The 20,584-nt window shown below is 32.9% G+C and overlaps 1 protein-coding gene across 2 annotated transcripts; it reads left to right on the top strand.

The window, feature by feature from the left end:
- Nucleotides 1-909: 909 nt before the first annotated feature.
- On the top strand, nt 910-20,583 carry LOC124543321 (outer dense fiber protein 2-like). 2 transcript variants are annotated; one of them, XM_047121506.1, is made up of 22 exons: nt 910-1,450; nt 2,745-2,942; nt 3,029-3,253; nt 3,334-3,346; nt 3,466-3,590; nt 3,670-3,856; nt 4,324-4,433; nt 4,542-4,627; nt 5,209-5,353; nt 5,737-5,799; nt 6,286-6,366; nt 12,074-12,199; nt 12,774-12,809; nt 17,086-17,136; nt 17,282-17,362; nt 17,446-17,727; nt 18,039-18,149; nt 18,237-18,389; nt 18,830-18,978; nt 19,403-19,564; nt 19,774-19,861; nt 19,936-20,583. In XM_047121506.1, exons 1-22 carry the CDS (start codon nt 1,445-1,447, stop codon nt 20,119-20,121), a joined length of 2,664 nt encoding a protein of 887 aa, XP_046977462.1. In that variant the 5' UTR covers nt 910-1,444; the 3' UTR covers nt 20,122-20,583. The 2 variants fall into 2 exon arrangements, with proteins under 2 accessions (XP_046977462.1, XP_046977463.1); XM_047121507.1 differs by lacking the exon at nt 5,737-5,799.
- Nucleotide 20,584: the final 1 nt, after the last annotated feature.

Below are 20,584 nucleotides of genomic sequence, written 5' to 3' on the forward strand. Positions count from 1 at the left end.
GACATTAAATTAGGTAGTTTGTACTCGGGCTTTTATATGACTGCTGGTAATAATGTATGGAGTAAACGATTAACTGATAGAATAAACTAGTCTTTTTTTGTTATTCAATATATTCGATTTAAGCAGTCTTATTTTTCTCGAGAGCTAGTAAATACTATTAGACTGGGAGATGATAATGACACAATATTTGGTCATTTGTACCAGTATGGCGGTTCTTCTAGCGAAAAAAAAAAATTACTCCTGTGCATTGGTATGGCGGCCAGCGGTAACTCTCGGAAAAGTATGGCAAGGTGATTTTCGTGAATGGCTACTTCTTTTTTTTCGACTATCTGAAAACACACGCATTTTTGTGGAACAAATCGTTCGACGCTTATTATTTTTCTTACGTATTCGATTGCCCACGCGATTGGGCCGCCGGTGCGAGCGCTATGACCATCATTTTCCTTTTTGCCTTTACGTAATTAGACCCCTGAAGAACCGCCAAATACAAATGACCAAATATTTTGTCATTATCATCTCCCGGTCTCACTTCATCACCGGTAAAGTAGATTTTACCAACAAGAACTGGCAAGAAAGACAATAGTTACTCTTTTTCAACATTTAAAAAATACAAAGGCGTTTTAGGGTGTTGGTTGTCATGTGACAGGAAAAAAAATAGCCTATTCCCTTTCTTGTAGTTCAAGTTTGCTTCACACCAAATTTCATCAAAAAACAGACAAACAAACAGAGTCACTTTCACATTTAAATTATTAATATATATAAGATTATTTAGTGTACAAGTGTACAATAAATATTCTTCTATAAATATTACCACTTCACAGTAATTTTATATAAGTGATTTAGCGGGTACAGCTGGTTTTAATAACTTTGTATGAACACGAGTAGAACTCCCACTAGTTATGAAAGTCTTTCAATACCCACGACATGTTACCACGAAGGAAATGTTGGTGAATGTATGTTTTCAAAAAATTTGTCACTTCGAAAAATATATTACTACAACATTTAAATATGTGTGCGTGTTACATTTTCCTTGTAATCAACATATCGACATCAATTAAATTAATCAATTGATTTGAGAATTGAGTCTTTATAATATTACATTATAGTTAATTTACTTAGTTAATATTCTTAGCCTGGAAGCTAGCTAATAAGACTGCAAAACATTAAGTTCTGCTTAGAAGATTTAAACAGCCGGTAAAAACGGTTTTTCTTAAGATTTTTTTGTAGAGACCAAGGTTTAAATAAGTTCATTGATTTAAAGCGGTTTATGTAATAAAGAGTTTAATACATTTCAATTTTGAATACCATCCTGGCCCCATTTACTTTAAAAAAAGTTATTGACACTTTTGACGTAACTATATTTGACATTAGTTTCCTGTCCAGTTTTAAACATTTATTATACAAGTATTTATATGAAAAGTAGTGCTTATGTGCATTTACAGTTATGACGGTAAGCATTCTTTCATTGTTGTTGTCTATAAAATTGGCTCTTTAATTCAATGTACAGGACAATTACTGTTAAAACGATTGTGATTCGATAAGGCATTGGATCGCAGTCACATATCACATAACATTTTAAGCTGTCAGAATGAATGTTAGAAATTATATATGTACAGTCCGGGTAAGAAACGGTTGGAGCGATAATCTGCTTTACCAATCGAGAATGACATAGTGCGTGACAATGATTCGATGCTTAGATTCAAAAAATACTTAGAGTTATAGACTTGATAAAGGAATGAATTTGAAAAGTGACGAAGGTTTTCTTACTCTGACTGTACCTACTAAATAGCACTTATAGTATGTTTTGTATAAATTCGTATCGTTTATTATTTAATAATTGATAACCAAATAAAAGTTCATAAGTAATGACGTTGGATCTCGTGAAATCACCGTACTTATCTCGGGGTTAATTCACTATGTTAAAATATAAACATTCAGATCTTAGCTTTGAACTGCAACAATATAATTATAAATATGTCGTCAATATAAGACGGCATAGCTGTCAGTTATTTCTCTCAGTTGGTATTTGAGCGATAATTAATACGCGAACGTTAATATAATTACCTAGACTAAGAGCTGCAACAGCCTTTGTGAAGTCGTATGGCATCAGAAGATCCTATTAATTAATCAGTTTAATAAAGATTAATGAGTTTGCGTGGTGGTGTGTGTGACGTGAAAGAAATGTCTATTTTCTTCCACGGTTCCCTGTACCTTATCACGGTACGTTGTTTCTTGCTAAATCATCGAATAAAGTTCAGTGGTTTGGCTGAAAGCGTAACAGATAGGTAGACACATATGCTTCTTTCGCGTTTATAGTATTAGTAGATGTAAGTATCTACTTATACTAATATTTAAAATATTTTATTTCTACAAATACTATACATCTGTATAGTATTAGTAGAAATAAAATCTTTTAAATATAACTCATAAAATATTATGTACTCAGATATTTTACTTTGGCAATGTTATAATATCGAGTTGGACATGCAAGATTGTCATTAATATAATTGAAAATTAATAAAAAACATATACCTTTATTTTGGTTTTGTTAACAACTAAATTAAATATTACTTCAAGTAAAAGATTCGATAGAGTATTTATTATTTTAAAACATACGTTAAAATGTGAGTTTGTACTTCCCTGTTTGTATAAACTGTATACGTAATATTAATAATTTACACTGACAATTGAAAATAATAATATTCAATAACACTTTGCTTTCACTTAAATTAAACAATATTTAGCCTTCAAAAATTCAACGCAAAAGTCGTTCGTGTCTGCGGGAATCACCGAAAAGTTGCACTTCAATAGATCAGACCGATATCAGTCCCAAGCTGAATGTCTTGCCAAAGCTATGGGGTACCCTTAAAAAAGTTGATTATCAAATGAGAGTACTTTCGAAATCACCACGCGAGAGGATTACAGCTTCTGAATCAAATTTGGTAAGTTACATTTATAAATTTGACACTATACATTTTTTGTTTAAACAATTTATATTATTTTTCCCAAAAACGGCATACTTTTTTAGCCTTTCAACAATTCTAAGATTACTTCAGAAAATTACCGCGTAGAGAAAGATAAGTCTGCGCGGGGTGATGATACAGTGTCTGATTCAGATATTACGCAAATAACTTCCGACTCTTCAATAAGATGCACAAAAATGACCTCAAATATCAAAGGTCAGGATTGTAAAAAGTTACAGAAGATTTGGAAAAACGATAAATCAGACAAATACTGCGGCAACGCGTCTAAGGTAGTGAATAATTTTCTATCGTATAAGATCCTAACATAGAATAAAATAAATCAATATCTCACAAACGTTTTCTATTTCAGAAATCACCGGAACGTAAGCGATACAACTTTAAGAACAACTCGAATATTTGACGTTGCTAAAATATACTCGATTATTTGAAATTTTACATTTCGTTTGACATGAGAATAAGAAGGATATATTTGTACTTGCAGTTTCACAGTCACCCGCAGAGGCGGAAGACTCGCTCACAAAACAGATACGTGACATTCATACGGAAACACGAAAGAGTACAAGAATTATTAGAGATTCAAGAGTAAGACTAACCGAGATACAAAAGGTTTAGAGGTGTTTTCATTCGAAGTAATAGATAAGTACAAATAATAACATTAGTAATTATAATTACGTAATTTTTTCAGAAAGAGAATCTAACTGAAGCCGATATAAAGGAACTCGGTGAAAGGAATGAACTACTACTTCGAGAAATGGAACGCTTTGATCGTCTTACTAAAACTATACAGAAACTAGTGGGCGACGAAGTATTGCAAATGAGAAAATCCAAGGAGCATTGCCAACCGACCTCTTACATTCCAAGCGATGTCTACGGTTAACAAAATCTTGCGTTTCCTATCAATTTTTATGCTTTCACATATGTATTCCAGTTGCGGAACATTTTTATTCCATTATCTTTTTTTATCTAAATCCTAAGAAATAATAAGACAATCTTAGACATTCTTAAAATATATTTAAAATAATAATAGATCATGATAGTAGACATTGCGTAAGTCTGGGTAGGTACCACCCACTAAACTAACCTAACCTAACAACAGTGCTTAGTATTGTTGAGTTCAGTGTAATTACAGGCATAAGAAATGTAGCATCTTGTAAGTTCTTGTCACATTGGTGATGTAAGGAATGGATATTATTTCTTACATCGCCAATGTTTCAGGCGGTGGTGACCATTTACCATGAGATGGCCCATTTGCCCGTCCGCCTACCTACATCATAAAAAAAGATAATTGAATAATAAACTTAACTGATGTTCGGTTTGACGACCGTAACAAATTTTACAGATTCATCAATGTACCAGGAAATGAAAATGAACCATCCGACGGTACTTTTAGCGACTCGTAAAAATAAGATTCCAGGTGTCGGCGCGTCCGAGCTGACTCGAAGTAAATCTGTATGTGTGCAATGCAGAAAATAGCGGTTTTAGTATTTTACATGTACCTTATACCATGTATATTTTGATAAATTATAAAAATTTTAAGCTGAATTGCGTTTCTTTAAGGAAATTGACTTGACACGGAAATTGAGTGAAAGTTACGACATGCAGGAGAAGTTGGTCGCGGATAATGCGGATTTAGAAGTCAAGAGGTTCGATCTTGAATTTGAATTGATATAATCCTAAATATAAAATCTGCAAGAGTGAAATATGATATCCTTTTGTAGTCTACTTTATTGTAAGGCTTTAGGCGACCGTTAGTGATGTGTGATATATTATAAAGTTACCTATATTTATTCATTCTTGCACAACATAATTTTATATGTATTCGTTGGTGCGAGAGTTATACTTGAATATTAAAAGTATACTCTATCAGCCAGTGAATATACGAAAGAATACAACTTTTATACATACATTATTAATATATTAATAATGTATGTATTTAATTAGGCACATTTTAAGTATATAAAAAAATACAGTGACGAGCCAGATTATCTTCCTTTTTGATACTTATAATTAAGTTATTTGTTTAAACATACTAGATTAATAAAATTGACGTATTTAAATTGCTATTCAAAAGTGGAACGTTGACTATTTTGTCGTAGATTGTTGTGTCACGTAGGTCTTTGGTTGTCAAAGCCGTCAGTCCGGACCGATATAATTATGAAATCATGAAAAAATAAAAATTGAAAATGTTTAACTTTAGGTGAGTTTTATATAATGTATATTTTAGGTACATCCTTTATAAGGAATTGATGACAAAGGATCAGAATTTGGAAACGTGCCGGTCCCAGATCAAGCGGCTTCAGGGTGAATTAAAATTAATGAACAATGAGAATGCATTGCTGCATGAAAAGCTAAATAAGAATAGTCCTGAGGTACTTAGTATATATACAATAATGGGATTATTGTTTTATCTTCTAAGAGTTTTATAGTTAAGTGGACGATTAGAATAATGTTAATACTGTATGACGACCTCCGTGGTCGAGTAATGTATTCACCGGTTTTCATGAGTACGGATTCGATTTTTGACCGAGTCGGTGTAGATAATCATTTAGTTTTCTATGTTGTCTTGGGTCTGGGTATTTGTGATAGCGTCGATATTTCTTGCTTTAGCTACTTACATGGGAAACAGAGTAATGTATGACATTGTATCATATTTATAATATATTTGGAAGTAGAATATTTTATGAAAGAAGGGATATATTTAATGTAATAGTGCAGTGAAATATCGACTATTAACGAAGTATGTATATTATAGGGCGATGCTACTGCGATGAGCCAAGAGTTTTCATGTCATCAAGCAGGTGAAAATTGTAGTCAGGTGATTTGGTTCTTAAGTTATTTTAGAAATGTTTAAATGTATTAAAAAACGAACCTCGTTCACATAAGTTAAACCTTTACCACTAATATATTCAAATGCCGTAGCCGAGAGGTTCTTACATCGGATTGAAATCAATTTCTTGATGAGAGCGTAGGTTCGAAACTCACCGACTGCAGATTAAGCGTACCGGCCACCGTTAATGTGCTTTATTTTTAATCATATTTTTTTTGTTTTTTTTTTTTTTAATATTTATTTTGAATTTATTGTTAGCAACATATTTGTATATCCATTTTTGTATCTCCATATACATGCTGTGCGTGTCTTTGCTGTATTTTATTTTTAATTTGTATTTTATTTTTACTTTTGTGCCTACTACAATAATTAATGTTATATTTACATGTTTTATGTTCGCAATTTGAAGAATGATGATACGTGATGATTGTAATTTTTAATGTTCTTTAATCTAAATAAATGTTTTCTTAACAGGAAAACGAAAAAATCCCAGTGAAAAACGTCGAAGATCTACTTTCAAAGCTTAACAATTACAAATCTTCAACATTAGAACTTGTAAGTATGTTTTATATGTTTTTAAACTATAACGATAACTGAATATAATAACTGACAGGTGTATATAGTAAGGTATATTTAGACCGTAAATTAGCCCAAGTAGAAGAGTTCATAGAGCTTAGGGCTTATGCTTCCATGTAAATTTTTGGACACACTCGTAATAGTTTTCTGTGAGACACATCTATGTTTTTCATAATGTGCTCCTTCACCCCTGAACTTGAGACGAACAATTTATATAAATTAAGTAATATGATACAATTTTGGTTTAAATCAGTAAACATCGATTTACGAGTACTAACCTCTGGAAGTATGAAATCTTTTCATATACTAATTCGATAAATATGTTAGAGGTAATTAAACTTCGACGTCGTTCGACCGATCACTATATAGTTTGGCAAATACGTGTAATTTTCATGAAGTGATTTTCTCGCCGCTCAATAGCATTTCATTGCCATTAAATAAGTTGAGTAACTTTTTAATGGAATAGTTCGAATTTGGCGATACTTTTTTTTATTGGGTAGAATGTTTCTTAAAGTCGATAAATATATCCAAGAGTTTGGTTTCATCATTCATTCATCGGGGTTCGAAATAGTTATAAGCTGGTCTCGTTGCAAGAGGATATATTTGCAGAGGTGGCCAATGGAAAAAAAAAACATAACTTATATGTAGAAACATACGTCCTTTTATAGAGTAGGAAACAAAAAATAAAAAATTGAAAACCTTAGCATTATTAATTGCAACATTATAAACGAAAATGTAAGCAAAACAGAAGAAAATCGTAACGTTGCACAATATGCATAACTCAAAAGGTAATGCTGGATGCTTATTTGTAGCGATTGTTTTTTTTTTTTTAATAGTTGTTTGAACGTACGAATGGATCATCTTTTAGTAAATGGTTACAATCACCCGTAAAACTGGCTATAGAGAATTAAAATGTTTTGTTCCTTGCACCTGTAGTTATACTGGCTGACTCACCCTACAAAGTGAATAAAAGCGAGAGAAGCAGATACAACACTATTAGTAAAAAGTATGTCAGATGTATGGCTACTGTCAAGTAGACTATTCAAGCTGTTTAATAGACATGCGTCTAATCGGGAGTGAGTGAGCTAGTCATGTGTTGACATATAGATAAAAAATGTTCACGATGTTAAGTTAGACAGGATACAGGTATAAATCATTCAATGGGTATTCCGAACCAATATGCAATATAGTAAATTTCGTACGAGTATAGTTAGGGTTTATACACAAGGCTAGCAACGATATACGAGGCCACAAGCTTAAATGCCCGATAACTACGGCAGTCGAAAATATTGAGCGTCGAGCAGCAAGGAAGGCAGTTGACGTTTGGCGACAACAGACGATCTAGTCAGGGTTGCCAATGCCTATTCACCTTTTCCCCAAAAATCTTAGCGAAATTCCCCAAATTGGGGAAAAAAAAATGTCCCAATTCCCCACTAATTCCCCACACAAAAATAAAGGAAAAATATCATGTTATTGTATATTTGTTTTTTATTTCCTAACAATAAAATCAAATTTTCGAGGTAGATCTCGTCAAGCGATTCCCCGCAATTTGGGAAATTCCCCACACATTGGCAACGCTGAATCTAGTGTAAGCAAGCCCTAAGTAAATACTTTCATAGTTACTTCCGTTATAACCATGTCGAAAATATTATCAGTTCATACAGATCACAATACCAGGATCTTTTATTTAAAGTGATTGGTATTATGTTGTATTTAAGGACAATATCAATAAACATTCTCATCAGCAATCAATTATCCACAGAGCATATTGACTGTGGTTGACTTGTGACTACAATGATTACCATTCGAATAATGGAATCTCAATCAGTCGAGATTATTTATAATATTATTAAGTCAATAATGTGTTAACGATAAAATTCACATAATCTATAAAACCGCATTCAATGAATTAATAAATTATGCATTTTTAATATGTAACTGTATTGTTTAAGTTGTTACAGTAATTTGGTATGTTTTCTGGCTTTTCGTTAACGAAGCCTGAATATATATGATCATAGTAATTTGACTTATTTTTGTTGGATTTATGTTTCTTAAAGACGAAATACGGTAGAAACAGTAAGTTAGCAGACAGGTGAAGTTTGAAAGTTTTTTTCAAAAAGACAATAATAACAATATTCTCCTGGCCGTCGGTCACTCTGACATATCAGTGCAATACATCCAGAAGATACATATATGTATAACATATGATCCATCTATATTCGATCTTTGTCATATTTAATGGAACATCTATATACATAATAAAATTGGAATGTCTGTTTATAATATTAAAATAACAACGAAATAACAATTGAATTTTACAATTTTTGTTTATCTGTTTGTACAAAGTAATGTCTAGAACGGTTGGTTCAGGTTATAATTAGGCGTGCCCTGGGCGATCCCGTTAACTCACCACTCGGCGGCATGGTGGAAACCCGAGCATGGTTCTAGTGGGTAGGACAGGGCCTTCAGCCCTGGCACGGAGTCCTTATGGCCCCGGTTGATTCCCACATACCCGTCCGGTCCCCCGGCCGGGCGAGAGGCGTAAATAGCTTTCCTCCTTGTAAAACAAAAAAAAAGGTTATAACTAGTAAGGAGTACCTTAGGCTATTATTATATACTAGCGGTCGCCCGCGGCTTTGCCCGCGTAGATAACGGTTCATAATCAGTCTTCTAATATCCCTACTGCTGAGGCACGGTCACATTTGAAGAATTACTGCAACCGGCGCTTGGATCTATTGTGATAAACCTCAAATTCGTGATCACAACACCTTAGCCAGACCAACATCAGCCACGAATCTGATGAGGTTCTTACTGTCGGAGGCCAATATGCCCTCTAAGGACCGGAGTTAGAACATTTTATAGTACTATCTTTTATAGTTTAGGTATCATACGCAAAAAATCAATCTTATTTGGTAGATTTTTTCCTTTTTTGTACGAAAAACCCAAAATATCTTACGGAACCCTATTTTTTGTCAAAATAAAATTTAGCCTATGTTATGCGGGATTAATTTAGCTTTCGAATGGTGAAAGAATTTTTAAAATCGGTCCAGTAGTTTTTGAGCCTATTCATTACAACCAAACAAACAAAGTTTTCCTCTTTATAATATTAGTGTAGATATTAATAAGTAAATAATGTGGTTAATCGCAGTTTATAGAACTAAAGTTCGTTAGTTTGCAAGTTTTTGTGATTGTATTGTAACGATTTGTATAAATACGATTTTTTCAATTACATGATTTTTTCAAATACATTCATTTTGTATTTATACCAACAATTAAAATGTTTTGCATATATCATATCGGACAATTTTTAATTGTTGGGTCTTAGTAACAATAAAAATTATATTAGCTTGTACATTTACAAAGCACGTTATAACTTCTACAAGGTCAATATTAATTGCATGTAAATAACAGCTGGCTAATAAGTAGTATTAAAATTTTACGATTGAGTTGAAACTTTGAACAGTTGTCACTCGTCGTAGGCACGTGCGGGTTTCTGAGGTACAATTATCGATGTTAGTGACGATGTTCTCCTAATTGTTCAATACTACGCAGGTTAGCACGTCTAGAATATCATTCCGTGCATGTGTGTGCATAAACACAATTGCAATTTATTTAAAATGCTTTGTTTAGCTTCAATTCTAACTATGTATGTAAAATAAAAAAATTCAGAAACCCCCGCCACAAAAAACATAAGTTACCTTTAAAAAGTAAAAAATAATAAAAGAAAATTAATCCTAAAGTACCTATATGTACAAGTATGTATTAATATTAAAAAAAAAAACTTCGCGTTGGGGGACCGCTCCTAATTAATTAGTGTCACATGCTTACCTATCTCATCTTTTATCTAACACTTATTATTATTTTGTACAATAGCGCTCGGTCCCCCAACGGAAAGTTTTTTTTTTTAATATATTAATACATACTTATACATAGGTACTTTAGGTTTAATTTTCTTTTATTATTTTCTACTTTTTAAAGGTAAACATCCTTATAATATCTCTGGTTAACTTGTAAATACGTAGGTTCTTGTCGATTGAAAACATATAAGTTAAGATTACATTTTAAGGTCAATCTTGTTCTTTTTTATTTTACTTACTAATTAATATTTTTTGTTTCTTAATTATTTTTTTTTTCTAATAATTTTATTTAATTACTATTGTTTTTTGTGATGTACAAGTCATAACCTTTCATTTGGTACCCCAGTTGAGCATATTTGCAGACATTCGGTTTTTCTTCCCCACTTTAACCTCCCATAACTTTTAAACAGCTAAACCGATTTTCATCAAACATGTCTAAGAACGCTCGCCCGTAAAACACCAATAATAGAAAAAAAATTAAATTGAAATCGGTTCAGTCGTTCGGGAGCTATGACGCCACAGACAGACAGACACACAGACAGACACACAGACAGACAGACAGACAGACAGACAGAGAGACAGACAGACAGACACGTCAAACTTATACCACCCCTCTTTTTGCGTCGGGGGTTAAAAATTTGGAATGTTTTTGACTCACTTCCCGGTCTTCGATTAATTCTGATGATACATGTCTAGCTAAGAAACGTCGTTACAAATCCAATACGGCGGCGTCCTCAAGATGGCGGACTGGCTTTTTAAAATCCACCCCATGATATGGGTATCAAATGAAATGATTTAAAACTATAAATAAACTAAATAAACTTGAAACTATTATTTTTGGACAAAACGTTCCATTTGTAATTTTTAGTGCGCGCTCAAAGCTCGTTTTTTAATTTTTTAAATTACTTTTATATTTCTTCAATCTTACACACACTGAAAACTCTCTGACTTAGCTGCCAATTAATTAATTCATTCATTCATCACTTTGAGATCTGCATACTTTTGAGAATCATCAATTGATTGTATTTTGTGTTGCGACTTACTCTATATAAATATTTGCTAAGTAGTATTGTAACACATTCCGCTCTTTAGCTACTTAATAATATTAATTTAACACACAATACAATATATTAATTATTAGTCGCAGTGGAGTGAATAGATCTGTAACATATTACTGTGGAAGGTATATCCATCAAAGTGTCAGATAATACAAACAATGGTACTGTAATAATCTCGTAACTAAAATGTTTGAAGTGACTGATGCCCGAACGTACTTAATTAAATAAAAGGTAAAATAAGCGATTTCATCCTAAGTGGGTCAAATACGAGTGTGCACAAAATAGGTTAGTGCTATATCTGATCTTAGAGATATGAATGTCGGTATTAGGGTTTCTCTTTGATTTTTTTTTGAATGTTAATCAAGTGTTAGGCTGAAATGTAGGATGATAGTTTTTATGGAAGTTAGTTTTAGGATTTTATTCGCCGTAACTGTACTAATTCAAAACTACTGCAATATTTTTTTCTTTTGTGATTTTCTCTCGTAGAAAACATAAACAAAAAATCTACAACATTTAAACGTATGGGTAGTTTATATCAATAATATAGAACAGAAATTTCATAAATATAATAATTTTATTAGTATCAGGTATTACAAGCTCAAAATCAAAAATGGTAAATGTTTTGCACTAGTAATAAAATAATGCCGTTACGCTCTCAAAATGCAAGAAACTTAGAGGTCCATGTAAAGTAAAATAGTGAACAGGATATTTAAAAATTTAATTCTCAATAAGTTTTGTTTTCTAATTATTTAATATTGCTTTATATTACAGGAGAACCAACTCGGCGGCTTAGAGCTCGAGGTACGTAACATCCGCGTCGAAATGGCGGACGTGAAAGCGGCGGCAGTAAGTGCATGCCGGGGCGGCGGAGCGAGGAACACGTGCTTCGAACAACCGGTAATTTTAAAACGAACGTAATACGATCTCATTCGCTAACTCGATGGAACGAATCGAATTCGACTATTAGAGAACACGTTTGTAGTGTAGTTTTTTATTTCATTTACATTTTTTATTTTGTAATAATTTTAAATGCGTCTTCATAGCGGACTTTCTTAAAGAAAATGTATGAAACTAATAATCTATTTATGTATAATTGGTTGCTATTGTCTTGGTATCCCTCAAAATTTTTAATAAATTTGGTAATTGTATCGGTAGTAGATAACTTTGTTGGGCACTTAGACTATGTGGTAGGCCTTTGTGCAAACCAGTCTGGGTGGTTAGGCATCATCTAGTCACCAGGTCATATTTAGGCAAAACCATTTATGGCTGTGTTCTGACACTAGAAAACATTGATTTTTTGGTGACGCTTTGGTAACGATCTTTTTACAACACTACGGGACACTAGGATTACTTGCTACAACGTGGCTCATTCGCTGGACCGTTCCTAATAGGCTATATTACAATAATTAATAAACACAGATATTAAAAATCCACGTACTTAAGATTAACAATATGTTTATCACATCCACAGGCGGGAGGGCCACCAGTTCCTCCGATGACCAGAGCTGTAAGTTATATTTACAATATTTAAAATGATTATAAAAAGTAACAGCCTGTAAATTACCCACTGCTGGGCTAAGGCCTCCTCTCTCATTAAGGAGAGGGTTTGGAACATATTCCACCACGCTGTTCCAATTCGGGGTGGAATGCGCATGAGACATAATTTCTATAAAATTAGACACATGCAGGTTTCCTCACGATGTTTTCCTTCACCGCCGAGCACGAGATGAATTATAAACACAAATTACGCACATATTATATACATATAGTGGTGCTTGAATGATTATAAATCTTATATATATTAATAGCGTAAACCGATTTTTTCCAAATCTTAAAAAAAGTCGGTTGCACATCAAAAATCGGTTATGGTTCCATTTTATTGAGCTCTAGCCTTAGATATGTAGGACAATTAAAGAGAAAATTCTGGATTTAAATTTATTCAATTGTTAAAATTTATCAAATATTAATTTTAGAAAACGGAAAAATAGTTACTGACCAGTTAGAGAGCCCTACTACTACTACTAGAGGCTGTATGAGAAGGAAAAAAACAAAATGAAATGTAAACAAAATTAAAATAAATTGATTTGACAAATTCCAATTCTTACGGAACCGATGAATAATTTTTGACATTTTCATAGTTTCATAATTTAGGCGCCAAATGTAGATGAGTGAGTTTCAGTTTAAAATAAAATGAAATTTAAATAAAACCTGTTATAGGTTTCGAAATTTCTAAAGTATATTTTTAATAACCGCAAAATTTCGCTTTAGATCAACCAGTTATTATAATTATCCATACTTAAATAAATTCAATTTACTTTGGTTTAAGTAAATTAGAGAATGGAAGGTTACGTACAATACAACGTACTGTAAATAATGTCGATAATTAATTTATTCAAACATATTCATTAGTAACTGAGGTTAATACTGAATTTCAAATATTTTAACAATAAAAAACAGTATTGTTCTTCCTATTACGTTTATTACATTTTCAACGGTGCCATGACTCAAACAGAACTCTAGATTGCATTGTAAAGGCTTTTGTTGTGCACTCGTGTATAGTACGACACAACTTAGATGTAGCATCGGCAAACTCAATAAAACCGATCACTGCCGATTTATACAACTAATAGAAATATCTCCATATCTCGCCATTCGACGCTGTTCGTTGCTATAGATGTGTGTCAGTGACGTGTCAAATTGACGAATATATCTATACTTACATATAACAAAATTGAAGTGTCTGTTTGTAATAATATATAATCAATGTCTTTTTTACTCAAAGCATATGTACGTATATACACGGTACATATACCAAAATAACATTTTTTACAATTTTTGTCGGTCGGTCTATTTGTCTGTTTGTTCCGGCCAATCTCTGGAACGGCGGGACCGATTTTGTCGGGACTTCCATTTGCAGATAACTGATAAAATAGGGAGTAACTTTGGCTACAATATATTTTTTTGTTAAATACAAACGCGTACAAGGTCACGACCACAGCTAGTTATTTAATATGATATTACAAGTTATTATGTTTGTGTAAAGATCATATTCAGACAAGAAGTAAATAATGATGATTTGGGATAGCGCACCTAATTAGGATGTTAACGAGTTTACGAATTTTGCCGATACTACATCTAAGTTGTGTCGTACTATACTGACAACGAAGAATAAAATTTATCTTACAATAAGCTACACATACACACATCTAACCATTGAGTTGTCTGTTCATTGTCATCGATTTGTAATAATTGTTTAATTTTCTTTAAAGTAAGTTAATTTAGGTACAACAATTGATTCGAACAAACATTAGTTCAACATTTACGTTTGAGATAAGATTTAAATGTAATATATAATATATAATGGTTTTTGAAAATCCATTATATATCATGTGGTAGAGGTTAAGGAACCCAGTAAAAGTTGATTTTTTATTTGTAGTACATATTTGCCGAAAATTATCATATTTAAAAGCGCGCGAAAACGCTACTACAACAATTTGGACAATATGGCGCTGCAATAGGGCCGGTGACGTCACTTACCTGTATTTTAATGTGTGATACATATGTTTCTTTTTTTATGGTATAGGTTTGGGAACCTTGGGAACTAAGATGTTATGTCCCTTGTGCCTGTAGTTTCACTGGCTCACTCACCCTTCAACTCGGAACATAACAATACCTGAGTACTGATATTTGGCGGTAGAATAACTGGTGAGTGGGTGGTACCTACCCAGACGGGCTTGCACAAAGCCACAAAGTAAGCAAACACGGTTAACAAGCAAGTGACTTCATCATAAGCCCGGCCAATCAGGAGCGTTTTGTGTCATATGACAAACGTTTAAAACATGCATTTTTATTTATGGATTTTTGAATAAATTAACTATTATTTTCAACTTTCATCATTCTCATCCTCCTGCCCTTTTCCCAATTTTATTTTGGGTCGGCGCAGCATGTCTTCTCCTTCCATACTTCTCTATCAGACGTCATCTCACAAGTAACATTCTTTCTAACCATATCGTCTTTCACACAGTCCATCCATCGTTTTCTTGGTCGTCCTCTACCTCTATATCCATCCACATCCATGCCCAAGCTCAATTATTTTCAACTTTCGTTTATAAATAACCATTTTTAAAGTTATATAGTAATACTGATTACAATAATTGTCACTTTATTTTTCGCATTGTCAAATAGCTTATTAAACGCCCGTTAATTTTCTGTGTAGGGTATTAGCGAAGTGTACTTGTCGTGTATTTTTCGTATCAAAATCGCATGCGGATCTCCTGCGTAAAACCTGTCGCGTAGATTATGGCTGTAAAAATTACGGCCATTAATATCCTTGCTATGCGAAGGCTCTGTACACAGTGAGCGGTTTTGGAAATTGTTTATCTATGCAGTTTCAATGTAAGCCTAATTTTGGAATTTTTTTAGGTTTCCACAAATAGCTTTTCTCTTAACTTCGAGTGAAAATTATAGATATAGATTAAAAGAGTGAAAAGTTGGCGAATTTTGCTCGTATTCCTGAAACTGCATCTTCCAGTTAAAATTGAATTACTTTCAACAGGATGCAAAACGTAGATCTGATTGAGGGACGATGAAAGATGCTATAGTCACTAATTTTAATTACTGATTTTCATCTCTGCCTTTTTATGAAAGTGAAATTTCATACTATATTTCATGAGCGTTTTTAAAAATTTAATACTACATATTTTTTTCAATTATTTCCCGCTTTAGATGTAATTGTAATTCACGGCAGCGTCCGGAATTATGGATTAATCTCGTTGGTGATACTTAATTGACCTAATTATTTATGAAGCGTCATATAAAATGTTTGTAGAGCCGTTTGTCGTGTTGTTATTTACTTCTTAATTATATGAAATTTAATTCAATTATTTTTAGTTATTCGCATCACTATAATATAAAATAACATGTTTGTGATTTTTAGGAATTCATGAAATTAAAATCTATTTATAATTTTAGTTTTGGCGTTGACAGCATATTTACGTAGAATTTATTTAAAAAATGATATGTTATTAAGTTGTCAATAGGATGTTATTAAAACATTTTGTAAATTGATTTAATTTCCTATCTATGTAATATTGTCCGTCCGTTTTATTGTTTTATAGTACATTGTCGTACATTGTCGTACATTGTCGTATCGTATATATCTCCGGCAGCTTTGGTTGTAAGTACTTCTACCTTCGTAATTGCCACTAATGGTCTATTTTAAGTTGGTCTCAAAGATGCTATTTATTTTATGTCGGTTTACATATTCTATTAGGCAAGCACGATTCGTTTATCGTGACGGTTTTTGTACATAATACATACGATATAGTAAAGATACACAAATCATTTTAGATGTTTCTAACGTGATGTCGTAAAAGAACAAATTCGGTAGTATATTTACTATCAGCATTGCACCCATGCGAAGACAGAGAGGGTCGCTAGTATACTATATAAATAAAGCAATAACAATGAAGATTCATTTTACTCAATATTTGTGAAATGTATTTGTTTAGAATAATTGTTTTGAAATATAACGCTCCTGCCCTTTTCTTTATTGTATATTTTTGCAAATAAAACGTAGAGGGTAACATCAATATCATTTTTCCAATTTGTACAAACACCGATTTATATCTCCCAAACTTTATGAGTCTAAGCTTATGTTTCTTCTAGTAAGAGACAAATATTTATTTTCGAATCTTTTTCTGAAGTCAAAGTAAGATATTACAATTTTTAGTTACTTAGTACTAAAGTTCTAACATTACTAATAATATAATAATACTTTTTAGTGCGGCGTGTGTCCACCATGTCCAGCTCCTTGCAATCCAAACGCACCTCCGGTAACATACATTATTGTATATTATTTGATTTCTTATCTATTTTCTTTTAATGACGTAATAATTGTAATTTGTTATTCTCTTTTACTGTTTATCTATTATCTGTATATAAGCTTAATAAATAAATAATGTTTTATTGTTATTTAAGACTCCAGCGGAGAGAGAAGTGCAGAAACTTACAATACAGCTTCGGCAGACTGAGGAGAGTTTAAAAACCAAAGTGACTGAGGTAGTATTTATGAAACTTATTAATAGGTAACTTCGAGAATATTTTGGAATATCAAGTTCCTAGCTAAACATTTTCTTCTCCAGTGCGCAATGTTACGAACGGATTTGTTAAAAAAGAAAGAGGAGTTGGAAAAGGAACGATGTCAGCATCGAGAGGTTCAGAACAAACTCAGAGAGTTAGAAATGAAGTTTGAAGGTTTAACGACGCATACGAATATGATGATGGGAACAAAGGAACAAGCATTCGAGCAAGAAGTTAACGTGAGAGCTCTCAAGCAATGCTACAGAGAAGCAAGAGAAGAGATAGACGAATTGAGAACACTGATGAAAGAACAGAACAATCAATTGCAAGATTATAGAGTGAAGGTAAGTTGGGTGTTTTTGAAAAGTCACTTAATATTCTTGTTGTGTTACTCAATACTGTGTTATTAAATACTCACAAGAACACACATGAACTTTGTAATAAGTAATAATATCAGTTTTGTTTTACTTTCTATTAATTTTATTTATATTAAATAAAAGTTACTTTTTTCTTTAGTTGCTTATATAATATGCGATGTTATGGAAGAGTGGGTCCTCTGAGAAAGTATCCCTTACGCTCAATAGAGAGGCTCAATCTTAAATATATACTGTGTATACTGTTGTAAAGATAAATATTAAATGTTTTTTTCTTTTAGTACCTTCAAGCTCAACAACTAGTCGAAGAACAAAGAAGGCAGATGGACTTGATGGATATGGATAACACTAGGATAAGTGAGCAGATTAATCTCGAGATTCAAAGAGTAAAAGTAAGCATCAATATAACGAAAATGTTACATTAGTTGGATAGATGACAATATACATTTTATTAAAATTAATTAACGATATATCTCTAGCTGAAATTCCAAGAAAAATTACAAGAGTTGGCGCCAATTCCTGACCTTTTGAAGGCAACACAGATGAAACTTAAGGATGCACAGCAATCGCAAGCAATAGCCGAACACAACGCCGAACAGTTGGCTAGAGAATTAAATTCGGCTAGGGAAAAGGTTTAGTTCAATAATTTATTATTTTATCAAAACGACCTCCATGGTCGAGTAGTGTGTATACCGATTTACATGGGTACGTCACTATGGGTCCCGGGTTCGATCCCCGGCCGAGTAAATATGGAAAACTCATTAGTTTTCTATGTTTTTTGGGTCCGGTGGGTGTTTTTGTTCGTTACTTCTGATTTTCCATAACACAAGTACTTTAGCGACTTAGATTGGGATCAGGGTAATGTGTGTGATGTTGTCCAATATTACATTAAAATATATATAAATGGCGTAGAATAAACATATTTTCTTTCTTTTATATCGTTAAATATAACGATATCCAGAAAATTAATCATACCATAAGTTTTATTATAATCTACTATTTAATAAATTCATATAAAAGGTTCCAATTTGACAAGCTGTTATTCAAATATAATTATTTTTTTATTTGACAGGTTCACGTCCTTTTGCATAACAGTCTGAAACCTCCTGAGAAACCTCCGGAAAGAAGTAACGATGAGAAACAAATGGCTCTGTTGCAACAAAGAATATCACAACTTACGGAAACGAATTTGAGCCTGAAGAGTGAAATCGAACGATTAAAGTAAAGTTTTTGCCTTAATTTTATTGTGACTAAAACGAGAAACAGATAATTCGTTTTCGAATAATAGATGTTTAACTCAAACTTAAATTAAGCCCTACTGCTGTCAAGTAAGAGTGGGGATGGCCTAATGGTTAGACCGCGAGCATCTTAACCGATGATTTCGGGTTCAAACCCAGGCAAGCACCACTGAATATTCATGCGCTTAATTTGTGTTTATAATTCATTTCGTGTTCGGCGGTAAAGAAAAACATCATGAGGCAACCTTCATCCATTTCCACCAGCCCGCATTGGAACATCCTGATGGAATATGTTCCAAACCTTCTCTTCAAAGAAAAGCAGGCCTTAAACCAGCAGTGGGAAATTTACGGGGTGTTGTTGTTGTTACTGTCAAGTTAATTCAATAATACTTTACTATCACTTTCAGGGCTAATGTGATTCGTATGGAGGAGTCCGTCTTGGCTAATGAGAAACGTTTGCACGAGAAGATGCATGAATGCGCCCAGCTAGGTGGAGAGCTAGATCGTGCGAGAGATGAGGCTGCACGCGCTCTACAGCGGGCTAATGAACGCACCGAAACCTTGCGAAAGTACGTATTAAAATAAACATTTTTGAAAAAGATACATATTTTACGTCGTGTGTGTCACATACTGAGTCTTCTTAAAATATAACGTTATTGTTATGACTTAGAAAGATTGAGTGTGACACTTTAATGCATACATTTTCGTAATAGAAACATAAATCAGTCAGTTCAAATCAAGCAAATTTCTAGTTGCTAAGGTTTTTATTTTTGTTTAGGTGCATGCAGACGTCTATTGGAGAATTGGAGAGACAGCTAGCAAGTACGAGAGCTCAAGTTAAGACAGCAGAGAAGGACAGAGAGGAGGTAGGTTTATTTTTGTGGAAATAAATAATTGGAATTATTATTAAACTTCTATGTAACTAAATGTTTCTCCGCAGTTGCAATGTCGTATGCAGTGTCAGATAAAGAGGCTCAATGAAAACTTCGAGCAGGCACAGCTACGTATATTGGGATTGCAGACCCAAGTTCAGACCCTCAGACGCACGGCCTCCAGCACAGGTGAAGGCGAAGGTGATGCCGATCAAATGGAATGCGCGTGCAAATCATTTTTTGATAACCCTTAACCGTGTTAAGTAAGATTTTATTTGTTGACGTGGATTTAAGTCTTCGTTATGGTCTTCTTAGTTTTGATCGAAGAATTTGTATTTTTTATAGTTCTTGTTGGTAAACATTACATTACTTTTATGATTTATTGTATCCTTAATAAAATTAGGAAAAATGTTTATATAATAAATTCTAAGGATTGTTCATGTTTGAATAATGATAATAAAGTGAAATTAAACTAAGTTCGGACTAGAAATTCACTAGTTGTGTCCACTGGAATTCGTTCTAATTTTAAACTTAGAAAATCTTTGGTAGTTTCGCAACGGAGTAGCATTGCCTTTTGTTGAGAAGGGTCATTGTTATCGTTCACTTTGATCCCTCTTGATTCTGATAATGTTAGATTCCTTTACACAAAATTATTTTTAAGCTTTATATTGAAATAAAATTCTGGAATGAAACTTTAGAAACAAATATATTTTTTAC

This window comes from Vanessa cardui, chromosome Z (genome assembly GCF_905220365.1).
Source record: "Vanessa cardui chromosome Z, ilVanCard2.1, whole genome shotgun sequence".
Lineage (NCBI taxonomy): Eukaryota > Metazoa > Arthropoda > Insecta > Lepidoptera > Nymphalidae > Vanessa > Vanessa cardui.

Coding starts and splice junctions, on each gene's coding strand:
- LOC124543321 (XM_047121506.1), top strand. Junction 6,367..12,073: donor AATCTTCAACATTAGAACTT/GTAAGTATGTTT, acceptor TTTATATTACAG/GAGAACCAACTCGGCGGCTT. Junction 17,137..17,281: donor GCAATCCAAACGCACCTCCG/GTAACATACATT, acceptor TTGTTATTTAAG/ACTCCAGCGGAGAGAGAAGT.